The sequence below is a fragment of the Lissotriton vulgaris genome, chromosome 1_1 (assembly GCF_964263255.1).
Source record: "Lissotriton vulgaris chromosome 1_1, aLisVul1.2, whole genome shotgun sequence".
NCBI classification, from domain to species: domain Eukaryota; kingdom Metazoa; phylum Chordata; class Amphibia; order Caudata; family Salamandridae; genus Lissotriton; species Lissotriton vulgaris.
In genome coordinates, this window is record NC_141685.1 from 1,409,257,904 (window position 1) to 1,409,270,916 (window position 13,013).

General features: G+C 42.5%; 1 protein-coding gene across 3 annotated transcripts in view; it reads left to right on the forward strand.

Moving 5' to 3' along the window:
• The window catches only part of DUS4L (dihydrouridine synthase 4 like), a 155,604-nt gene that overhangs the window by 95,433 nt on the left and 47,158 nt on the right, over positions 1–13,013 (forward strand). For all 3 annotated transcript variants that reach the window (XM_086967176.1, XM_086967182.1, XM_086967175.1), the window contains one exon: positions 2,394–2,620. In XM_086967176.1, coding sequence (XP_086823302.1) covers positions 2,394–2,620 — 227 coding nt within the window. The remainder of the gene's footprint in view (positions 1–2,393; positions 2,621–13,013) is intronic.

The window sequence follows — 13,013 nt, forward strand, 5'->3', positions numbered from 1 at the left end:
GGAAAAATGTTAATGATGCCCTGCATTCCATCAAGACAAACATACAGTCGGTTAAATCCTCAGCATTACTTCAGTTTTGAAGAGCTTTCCTTTATGTGGTGCAAGATGAAGAACCCCCCTCTCTTAGCAGCGAAAACTTGTCTCACCAGACCTAGTGGATCCTTTTCGTACCAGACCTAGCAATTGCATATGTAAATAATCCTTTTCCAACCAACTTTACTAGCATTGGCTAATCTGATAGATTACCAACTGACCAAGACCAAAATTGCACCCCCATTTTCTGTAACAGTGGGGGTAGAATTTCTCAAGAAATTACAGGTGAGTTCTGGATATCGTGTAACTTGGCTATTGTCTAGAATTGAATGAAGAACTTTTTGAAACACCTCTCCCTTAAAATAGTGCACAACACCGAACGTTGTTGGTAGAAGAGATCCAACTTTGAGATTGTGCCCAGGCTTCGCAAATGGACAGTGGAATAGTCCTAAGAGCTGGATGTATGTCAGTACAACGCGATCTTTTAGATCGCGGTACTTGACAGCGAGGATATTACAATGCAAGTCGTTAGGAATATTATAATTTTATATTCCAACACCAGTCCACGTAACAGTAGGGAAGGTGTTGGAATATAAAATTACAATATTCCTTAACCAACAGCGCCATCCAGCACAAGTCGTAGTAACGACTTGCGTTGTAATGGCAGCGTGGTAAAGGTTGTGCGGTGTAAACACCGTGTTGTAAACGACGTTTACCTAAGAGCTAACTGAAACGAAAGAGTATATTTTGCGATCTCTTGATCCTACCGAATTTGGAAGTTCATGTGAATTAAAATTGACAACTGTGCAGATTATGCAAGGATTAATGTGAACTAAAACTCTTGATTTGTGAATCTCTGCCAGTGACTGAAGTTGAGACTGAGATCTGTGGGTCTTTAAGGAGTTTTACAAAACTGGTTTATGTACAAGATAAAAACGTTTTCTTAGGTTATTGCCTTGTCTGAAAAAAAGCTAAAACACATCTAAATATCTCGTCAGGTTGCATAATTGCTAGCCAACATAGGTTTTGTGATTGAAGAGAGGTAGGCTGAGGCAAGGTGGCAGACACCCTCCTCAGTAATATGGGCAACAGCTATAATTAGTGGCAAATTTGATGTACTCGAACAGCAATAATGCGCAATGATAAGAGCATGACACTAAAACATTTGTATGGAAGATGGTTTTGTTGTACCTTATGCCAGAAACTGAGAAGGGACAGGTGTATTGAACTCTTAGATGACACTTGTAATCTAACAGCTTTAGACTGCCTAAGACTATAATTGCATTTGTTTCAATGCAAACTGATTGGGCTTTTTTGACTAAATGCAGTTCAGTCAGATCCTGCAAAAGGCCTACGTTGGGCGCAAAACACTTGTGTCGTTTGGGAATGTTGTTTTTTGCCGCATGATCCTAAATGATTGCAATAAAAAGGACCTTTTAAAAAAAGACTCCTCTTGTTTGCTAATTGACCTGTTAAAAGTTCCCGTGTGTTACTGTTTCAAATTGAGATAAACTGTCCCAGATTTGTATGGTTTCTGGTGAGCGGTTAGCAGTATCCTGTACTATATTTGTGCACAGCTGGTGAAATGTTCCTTCCCATGTAAGTGATTTGGAGGTGCAGAGTATCGGTTTCGAAGGTTTGGTTGGGCTAGTTGACATGGGCTAAAAGCTTTAGAAAACAAATTAAAAAGAGCTTCTTCTCTCTACAATAACAAAACAATGTCTCTATAATATTTATTTTAAAAACGTTCTATAATTTAACAACATGTGTCAAATTACTGGAAATACAAGCCATTCTTTTGTCATTGTAGCAGCAAGCAGTTCTTTTTTTCTGCATTCTCAGTTGAATGTTCAAGATGATCTTCAGTTTGTTGTATGATTTCAGGGCATATGTTTTTCATTTAAATTTGCATTAATGATTTTAAAATGAATTACTTTTTGCCAGCAGAACGTCATTGTTAGTTTTGGACCAAATACCTGAAGAAATATGATCTGGTCACCTGTCCCAGCAATGTGTGTGGCTTTGAATTTTGCATCTGTGATGGATAGTCCTAAATTGCCCAAAGAGGTAGATGATCAAAATCCTGTCATCCTTTTCCACTCCTTAATAAGTGATATAGGGCATTAGGAGGAAAGCTATGCATTTTCAGTGATGTGCAATACGTCTTACATTTATAAGTAATAAATACGTTTCACAGGGTTTCATTGTGAGTTACATGAAAGAGTCGTTTCACATGTGTAGAACGACTTCATTTGTTTGTGTGCATCATTTATTTTTCAGCGTCTCTCTCTTCTACACCAATATGTTTTAAATAAGGGTGAAGAAATAGAAGCTGAGTGGTGACTCTATCTGAATTTTAGGATACATGATGACATCACCAGAACTGTGGATCTCTGTCGAAAGGCAGAGGCAGCTGGAGTTTCCTGGATAACTGTCCATGGTAGAAGTGTGGAAGAAAGACATCAGCCAGTACACTATGAGGAGATTAAAACCATCAAAGACAGTATGTCCATACCTGTAGTTGCAAATGGAGACATCAGAAATTTGAAAGAAGTGGAGCACGTCCGTGAAATGACAGGTGCAGATGGTGAGTAGGCTTGTTGGGGAGGGAGCTTGCATGTAACAGCACTTGTATATTTACTATGCCAGAGTCACAGACAGATTAATTTCTTCCTTACTAAGGACATCACTGACATGACTGTACCACGATCTGGATATCAACGATCCCCCTTTCATTAGCATCCTACATTCTCACTCCACAGGGAATTCCAACTACCTTTTTTAACACTCACTATATGTAAACCATTGAAATCCATTCACAAATCCCCCATCTCGAGTATGGATACTGATACACATCAACACATACTCCTATAAACAACCATGGGGCAATCTGGTGTTACTGGGCCTCAGTCAAGGTGATGGAGTCAGTTCACCTCTGGTGTCTTGCCTCTTTGGTTTACCTGTTATTACCATGAAATTGGAGTACCAGGTTCACCTTTTTAACACTTACCTCTGATGTTAGTGAGGCGAGCAATCCAAGACTTACTCAGGTAGGTGGTGTGGCGTTACAGAAACCAAACTTAATGTCTCACAACATACTGCCTAATAACTTGATTGGCCTGCCAGTTCTTTGTCATTATAAGAAAAGGTACTTTAATCTACACCTAACACAATAGTGTACAAATACAGGAATATCTGAAAATTAGGGGAAATTAAATAGGTAATATAGCACAGTGATTGAGTGATTTGGCTCTTGCCTGTAGGGTCTGTTTTTGCAATTTTATTTTTGCTAAACTGTGCCTTTGTCTAATGTGGGGAGTCCATTTCAACAGTAACCCACTTAATTGTCAGGTCACTAAGGCTACACTGTGCCGTGTACCTCTTCGGTGCTTGCGTGATCAAGGTGCTTCTTCCGGGACTCACCACTGAGTTGATTGCCCAGTCCCACTGTCTTCTCTGGCGCTGCACTGGGTCTCTTCAGAGCCGTCCCAGTCAGAAACCATCAGCCTTTAGAAAAGATCAAAGCAAAATCCCCACCTAAATGGCATGAGAGCCTACCCCAAATGCATTGTGCAAATGGGACTGTTATCCCACAGGTGAAGTGGGAGTCCGATAGGTGCCTATAGAGGTCCCTAGAGCCTGTGCTCCAAAATCCCCAAGCCACAATCGTACTAAGGAGGTAAAGGTCATGGGGTGCACTATAACAGCGCTGTGAACAGTCTTGGTAATACAGCAGGAACCGTGCATCATTGTTACAGGTAGTTTAGCAAGTCACACTTCATGGAACTATACTAAGGGCCTTTGGTTTACTAGAGGATGTCTGACAGCTGTAATATTGGTTAAGATGTTTTGCAAAATCCTTCCCCACCGGCAGCCTCCACAAAGCCTTGCAAGCCAGAGAGGTGGGCTGAGGCAATCTCGAGGCCCAGTTGGGGGGCAGCTAGGTACATGCACACAGTGGGCAAGAGCTCACCACGGTCTCTATCAATCAGTCAGTCGCGGTTTGTGAAGCGCAGCTGATAGAGCGCGCAGGTCACCCGGCTCATTTAATTCACCAATTTACACGCACTGGGCCCATGACGTGTTTCAGATGACAGTGTTTGTGAGTCGGGCGAGTTTACACGCTAACCATCAGTAATTTGAGTGTGATTTCCTTATCACAATGACCAGCGTACCTGACTTACCACAGGTACCTAAGCTTCCCGACGAATCAGGCGCTAGCAGGGGATGAGAGATAAGATTGTTACATATACCTGGTACATTTGTAAAACAATTTTCGGTTGTAATGACCACAGACACCTGAAGGGTTTTAAAGATTTTATATAGTAGTTTTAAAATCCGAATGACATGAGAATAAAACAGATACAGATTAGAATATCGATAATCAGAATCATAACAAAGATATAGCTATGAATGAGGGCAAGCACCATTGAATGCAAGAGGACAACTACTTGGTACGGGTAAAAGGGAACATGCTATTTGAGTTTCAGGCTTAAACTAAGGCAGGCAAGTGGGAATGAAACTTACTACTTGGGTAGGACACTAACGGTTGAAGGCTTATTCACTAAGGGAAGGTAAAAGTGGAACACACTGTATAAGCGAAAATCATTCAATAATATCCTACGGGTAAGGGGAAAAGTGGAACAAACTAAATACGCATTTGCATGTAAAATCCTTTGGAAAATGGCAGGAAAAATCACAGGCAAGAATGCTTTATTAAAGAAGGAGAGAAAAGAGTATAGAATGACGAACACCCACAAATGTATATTTACCTAGGACGGGAATGAGGACTAACCCTGGCCACGGGTCGGTCTGGGAAAAGGCGAGGACAAGGACCCTCAAGGACTTAGGATGCCAGTAGGCGAGCAGGTACAGCTCATGGATAGTCAGGACAGGATACCCCCTCAGGATTTGGATTAGGACTGGGCTCATCAAAGGGCACGACCAACACCTGCAGCTTCGGATGCAACGCCTGCGCTACTCCCTCTCTGCACGGAATTCGCCAGTAACCCCGATTGGGTTTTCGAATCTCCCAGCAAAGTGCTTCGCCAGCACTTAAGACTATTTCCACCCCTTGGAGTTTGTGGAAATTACGGACAGAGTGCTCTGCAGCCCTCTGTATCAATCACCTATAGAGTTCGTAGGGTCAGTGACAGGTCAGCTACTCGGACAAGTCGGACAATTTCTCTAGCTAAAACTAGGCTAGTATACCCTTTTCGGTTCCCTAGACCACCCACAAATGTTGCAAGTGACAGGGTCCCCAACTTATGATTGGTCAGGAGAGGTGGTTAGGTCATTGTCACCACCTAAAATTCTATGTTCCCACAATGAATATTTAATTTTCGTACCCACCCCTTACATTCCAGTTCCCATGCCATAGACAGCAAGAAATACAATAGGACACACAGTAAAGTAACAATATTGTTTCGAGTTCAGGTGCAGCTCGGCTCCTCTCGCTAGGTCATGGGTCAGGTTCTCATGAGCATCTCAGCTTCGGCAGCCAGCTGGCGGGGTTTTGCTTCTGCGTAGTTTGAATTGTCCCTCATCACATGACAGGGGTGCAAGAGGTTTCAAAGATGGAGCGACTCCCCACTCCCAGGCCCACAGATACGCGGTACATGAAAAGTAAGCGAAAACAAATTAGAAACACAGAAAAAATGAATACACTGTACACCATGGTAAGCTACACTTCACCCCTTATTTTATAATAACTATAGCGGTTAGGAGTTATGCAGAAATAGACAGATGTGCATAAGCAGCATTGGCAAGCAGAGAGCGTGTTTAAAGACAAAGCGGCATTTTAGCAGTAATGCGCATGAGCGAAAACATCCCTCCAAAATTGCGAGTGCGTCACATCACATGGGTATGACCGACGCATGCGCAGACTGGATTTCTGCGAAGCTGCGATTCTGTAGTATGCAAGCATCATTATGATTAATAAATACATATGCGAGCTTCTCTTGGACACCCGCGTGTACTGTAAAAGTGTGATATTAAAGACAAACAGGATTGGTTAATACTATTACAGGTTAACGAGGTTCATGAATGTGAGCAAGTCGCTTTACGTGCGAATCCTTGCTCCATCAATCCCCTCTTTGATGATATTTACTATCATCACTACTAATGGAAACAGATGCCAACTTCCTTTCTCACATATCACTCATCTCGATCTCGATAAATTTGTTGTTGAGCGTCTTCTCAGCATCCTTATTAGGATGGAAACTCTTCGCTTTCTTGTAAATTTCGTTTCTTAACTCTTCTAATTCTAGTTCATCTATATTTCTCTTCAATCCTCTCTTGTTTACTGTGTACTTCTTCCTGCATTTCTGACATTTGCAGCAAATTATAATAATCAACACAATCAAACTTATCCCAGCTATTGGCATCAGTATTTTCCACAAAAGACTTTTCCCTAGGTTAGAAAACCAACTACCTACAGAAGAGAGACCATCAGTCAGTCTCTTCCAGGCACTATCAACCTCCAGTGGTTTGAGTTCTTTTTCTAAATTAGTTATGTTTTGCACATATTTCTTAATTTCTACACGTTTGTCAGGAATGTAAGTGCAACAATGTTGTGCTTTCAGCATCCTGCAGACTCCGCCCTCTTTCGCCAATAAGGTATCAAGAGCAAGGCGATTTTGTAAAACCATTGATCTGATTGCAACCAATTCAGTATTGACCAGCAGGAATCCAGCAGCAGTGTCAGTTGATAACCGATCCACTACTGTAGATAATTTGCAAATACGGTGAGTATTCAGAACCACTCCCACTCCAGGTATCAGTGCACTAAATATATCACCTATAATTTCTCCTACACTTTCACGCCTACTATGTACTAAACCATTAGTATTTTCATTGCTTCCAGCAGCGTTGTTCACATGGTATATTTTCGGGAAGACGATGCCAAAGTAGCAGCTCCCATACCAGTGATCCGGTAATTTGAAATAAGCCTTGTTTCCACATATATAATAAATTCCGGGAAACACAGGTTCTGACCCATTTTTGAAACCCAAACCTCCAATTACCTTATAATTGTGTTTGCATTCTCTGGAACTGATGAATACATTGTTATAATAATCAGTCTTTTCTCTATGAAGACAGTTTCCCTTTCCGCTCAAAGTCCAGCAACAGTGCAGGATTAGCTTCACAATTTGAGGTGCTTTCCATGTTTTCAGCCCATTTAGGAATTTTATGTCCTCTATCATTTGCCTTTCTTTGGTAACTCTCCCTCCTCTTTTCTGCCATTTTCAAAAACATTTTCTCCTGTTCATGTAATGAACAGGTTAAATTACCTCTGCGTGCTTCATTCAGGTCTATGTCACCTATAGTCAGAAAGTATTCTCCCATATAACGAGTCACCTCACTTCTAACATGTACAATGTTCAGGTTTCCCGAATAGGAAGTTCAGAAAAGATTACGTCAGTGTTTGAATAGTAGTACTGTAAGGTGCTTCTGTAAAATAAGCTAGCTAATATACTACAGGAAATTCCATAGGTTAGGGGTAGATGGTGATAGGTCACACCTTCAGCTACAGAAGTAGGTAGCTTCATGCAGACGTAACAATCCTCTATTTCCATGGCTTCTACATAGTGCACTAAAAGATTCGCAAAAACATTTAACTGTGTTCTGTTCTTCATTTTGTGAAAATGTAGTCCTCCTTCATCTGATGCATCTAAGTCAGGTTTTGTTTGTCTCAGGCTAACTGCATTGTCACGTCTTTCTACACTTCGTGGTGTTTCTTCAGTTTGTACAGCTTCTGTGTCTGGTGTCACTTGTTTAGTAGGATACAGGTTAGTGTCTTTACTTATCATAAAAGGTATAAAGACTGTTAGTCCTATCCATATTATCAGTACTATTGCTACACTACATAAGCATATTTTACAGCATGTTTTACAACAGTTTCCTCTAGGTCTTCCATTCACATTTGAATCAGACATTTTGGCTTACGAGTGGCTTTCCAACCCCTCTTTGTTTCTTTTACACAAGAGGCTTACGCAGTATTACTCTCAAGTTGGGTCTTCTTCAGAACTCCGGTCAGCAATCGACTCTTCGTCGCTTTTGTCACTTGTTTCTGGCTTATCAATTTCTTCCAAAACCAAGTAAGTCCATTCAGAACTCCGATAAAGTTTGTTTTGCCTCTTCACTTCGTCTGTTTGACTGGACTCTGGTTTCTTTTCTTTCACTGGCAGCTCTTTTGCGGTCTTCTAATTTTTCTTCTACTGTTTTTATCCTTAGTCTCAGTCTCTTTATGTATCTGGGTTCACTCTTCTTCTTGAGCCTTTTAGCTGTGGTCACTGTAGTTTGGCTTTCTTCACAAGCCCTTTTATTTTCGTTCAGTTGTGGCACTGTCTCTTTGCCAGTATCTGTTTCCCTTCCTGTCTGACTAGTCCCAGGTCTTTCTTCAGTTTCTTCTGCCTGGTTTCTAAGCTGGCCTTGTTCAGGTTCACTTTGGATTTCACTTTGACTTTCAACAGTTTTAGACTCTGTCTCCTGAACACGTTCGTCTATGTCTATCTGTTCCTGTTCATGCACTTCGTTCTCTTGATTTTCTTCCGCATGAACTTCAGCTTTAATTACTATCTGTCCCTTTTCTGTGTCTGGAGTCTTTGGAGGTGTGTCGATGACTTGGTCTGTCCCTACTTGACCTACTTCCTGATCAGGTCTGATGTGATTCTCGATAACCTGATCTGCTCCGTCTATTCCTATCTTGTCCTCACTATCCCACTCTCTATCTAAGTAGGAATATTTTCTTGTTCGTATGGGATCAGGATTCACATCATCTGCTGGGAACCATTCGACGTCTTGACTGGTGCTTGGTAGTTCGATATCAGCTAGTTCCGGACCCTCTTCTGGAGACTCCTCAGCTGCACCACCTTCAGCTTCAGTCGCGTCTTCTCCGGTCACCCGCTTCGTATGGCTGGCATGGATCCACTTCGGCACGCCTGCACACTTCACAGCAGTTGTGGTGACAAGGATCACTTGTCTCGGTTTTCCCCACTTCGGTGCAAGGCAACTCTTCCGGGTGTGTTTCTTTAACACCACCCAATCACCTGGTTTCAGTTTATGTGCTGGAGTTGTAGGCCAGGCGACGGCGTCCTCCCCAATCTGGTGAGAGATAGAACGCACTTGGTCACCCAGCTGCCTGCAGTATTCTAGTACCAAATCATCAGAAATACTTAGCAGTTTGTGTCCAGGTACCCATGCCTGTCGCATCACTCTTCCCATTAGTACTTCATGGGGGCTCAGGCCTGTTTTTCGGTTTGGAATGCTTCTTAAACTCATCAGAACAAGAGGCAAGGCTTCTATCCAGTTCAACCTTGTAGAGTTACACATTTTCGCCAGTCTGGATTTTATAGTGCCATTCACTTGTTCAACCACTCCAGAAGCCTCTGGATGATAGGCACAGTGCAGTTTGGGCTCAATTTTGAATGCTTTATAGAGTTCTGTTAAAACCTCGTTGGCAAAATGCCCACCTCTGTCTGTTTCAATTGTTTCTGGAAAACCAAACCTAGGTATTAGCTCCCTTAACAATAGTTTGGCTACAGTAATAGCATCATTTTTCTTTGCTGGGTAGGCCTCCACCCACCTTGAGAATAGGCAGACTATGACCAGGACATATCTATATCCTTTGCACATGGGCAATTGAATAAAGTCCGCCTGCATTCTGACAAAGGGACCTTCTGCCTTTCCAATTGTACTCTGGTCCACTACTGTCCTCTTCCCTGCGTTAAATTGCTGACAAACCAAGCACCTTTTGTATCGGGCACAATATTGGGCAATTTGGTCAGCATATCGATTTCCGGCTGTCACATCATCGTTACCAGATTTGTGAGCTGCACACTTGACCACAGCCAATTCTTTGGATAATTGGATTTCTTCCAGTAGGTTCTGTACCACCTTTCCGTTTCTGATAGGGGTACCTGAGGAAGTCATGAATTCTCTTTGTAACCATAACTGGCCGAAGTCATGAACAACCCCGTAACCGTACTGGCTGTCAGTATATACAGTTACTCTTTTGTTTTTCCCTTGCTTGCAAGCTCTTGCCAATGCAATTAACTCCGCTACTTGGGCAGATTTTATCTCGCATAGGTAGGATGCTTCTAGGGTTGTTTCCAGTGTGACTACAGCATAGGCAGCACTCAGACCTCCATCCTCATGTCTTAGACAGGAGCGATCCACAAACATCACAAGGTCCTCAACAAGTAAGGCTGTTTCCTTTATATCAGGACGTGGCTTGGTGCTAAATTCAGTTAAGTCCATGCAGTTATGTTCAATTTCACCCTCCACTTCTACATCTTGGGGAATGGGTAACAAGGTTGCAGGGTTCAGAATGTTGCATCGGGAAATTATCACATTTTCTGCACCTATAAGAATTCTCTTGTACTTAGTCAGCCGACTAGGTGTGAGACACTGGGTTTTAGTTTGTGTCAGCAGAATCACAACTGAATGTGGAACATATACTGTTACAGGATGTCCCATGACAATGTTTTCACTCTGTTCTAGGCTAGTGCACGTTGCAGCTACTGCTTTCAGGCATCCAGGCAATCCAGCCGCCACTGGATCTAAAGTAGCCGAAAAGTAGGCCACAGGACGTCTGGTCAGACCATGTTCTTGTGTTAGGACTGAAAGAGCACAATTGTCTCGTGTATCACAGAACAATTCAAAGTTCTTGGAGTAGTCTGGCATTCCCAATGCAGGAGCTGAACACAGACAGTTTCGCAATTTTATCCAAGCTGTCATACTTTCATCATCCCAACTAACTGGATCTTCTACTCCTTTCTTGGTCATTTTTATTAGTGGTTTTGCTAGAACAGCAAATCCCACAATCCACTGTCTGCAATACCCTACAACTCCTAGGAACATTCAGACTTCTTTCTGGGTTCTAGGTAAATCCATGTCTTTAATTATTCTGATTCTTTCTGTAGTGACTTTCCGGATACCTTTCTCTATCTGGTGCCCTAGATATTTCACTGAATTCTTATAGAACTGTAATTTGTCAGGTGACACTTTATGTCCTCCCTGGCCCAGGTGATTCAAAAAGGCAATGGTATCAGTGACACAGTCATTTCGACTTTTAGACGCCACCAGGAGGTCGTCTATGTACTGAACCAAAACCGATTCTCTAGGTAGGATTAGTGATTCAAGGCATCTTTTTAAAATCTGATTGAAAATCGAAGGACTTTCTGTGTACCCCTGGGGAACATGATTCCAGACGTAGACATGACTGTCGAATTCAAATGAGAAAAGAAATTTGCTGTCTGGATGCAATGGGATGGAAAAGAATGCATGACATAAGTCAATGACAGTGAACCATTCCGCATTCCATGGAATCTGGTACAGGATCACTGCAGGGTTTGGCACAATGGGACAGCAAGGTACAACAATCTGGTTTACCTTTCACAGGTCCTGCACTACCCTGTACTTTCCACTAGGCTTTTTAATTCCAATTATGGGCGAATTACATGGGCTGCTCATTACTTCCTGTATGATGTTTGCTTCTAGCAATCTTTTTACTTCAATGGCAATTCCGGCTTTCACTTCTGCACTCATTTTATACTGTCTTGTTTTCGGGTAGATAGCATTTGTCTTAATTGCTATTTTAACTGGGTCCACGTTTGCCATCAATCCTACATCTTTCCCAGTAAAATCCCACACAGTGGGTATCACTTTCTGCTGGAGCTCTTCCGGTAAGTCCTGTATTGTCAGGGTCTTAATTTCGGTGTCGGGCCTCAGTAACATCAATTTGTACAGGCCATCTTCATCTGGGGTCTGAATTTCAACGCCTTTTGGTGTGCAAAAGATGGTACAGTTCATTTTGCACAACAAATCACGTCCCACTAAGTTCACTGGACTAGAGTCACAGACAACAAATCTGTGCATCTCTTTGAAGTTCCCTATGGAAATCTCCATCGGTTCAGTTACTGGAGTACTGATTATTTGATTTGACACACCCACTACTTGGATGGCTTTTCCCGACAGGGGTAGGTTGGGAACATCCACTGTTCTCACAGTAGAACGGGTAGCACCAGTGTCCAACAGAAAGGTGACGTCATTTCCCTCAACCTTTCCTTCAATGTATGGCCCTGACTGGTCTACCGGCAAGGAAGCGCCAAGCATGCACTCCTCGTCCTCCCCCCTCAGGCCCCGTCAGTATGGTTCATCACAGAGGAATGTATCATTTAACAGGAATTGCGAAGTTGCTGCATTTCTTTCAACCCCTCCTTCCCAGACCTCAACCCCCTCATTTTGTTGAGCCTGATTCCTATAGTTAGGTCTAGGAGCCCGTGGCAATGGAGGCTGTTTTACCTGTTGCTGGTTCTTTCGTGGCCCCTCTTTCTGCACCTGTGGATTTAAACCATTTATGGGGGCGTTACCAGCCTGCAAATGTGGACACTCGTCTCTCCAGTGCCCTATCTGACCGCACCCGTGACAGGGGAATTTCTTTTTGGCCTCTTCTTTACTAATTTTTACTCGGGGCTTCCCTCCTCCCCCAGAGGTGGTATTTTGCGCATTATTATTACTATTCAATTTACTTAACTGTTTCTCTTGTTGTTCTGCCAACTTCACTTGGGCCCACATCACTTTCTCTTTGAGGGCTTTTCTTTGGTTCTCCCTTTCATCCTCACAGTACTTGGCGTACTTGAGAACATCATCTATGGGTTTACCCTGCCAACAGATTTTATTATCCCTAATCCATTGGGATATTTCAGGTCTCAACCCCGACACGAATCGGTAAGTGAAATGGGTCATGTCTTTCATTTCAATATTATCGATTCCACTGTAGGTTTTAAATACCTGTAGCAACCTTTCATAATAGGAGTGCACTGTTTCATCACGCTCTTGGGTAGTTCTATCTATTCGAGTCCAATCCGTTTCCTTTGCTGGCACTTTCCCTTTCAGGAATTGTATGACTTGATCATACTTTCTCATTACATCTGGTGAGGGAGCTCCGGTTCTGGAGTCTCTCTCATATTCGTCAC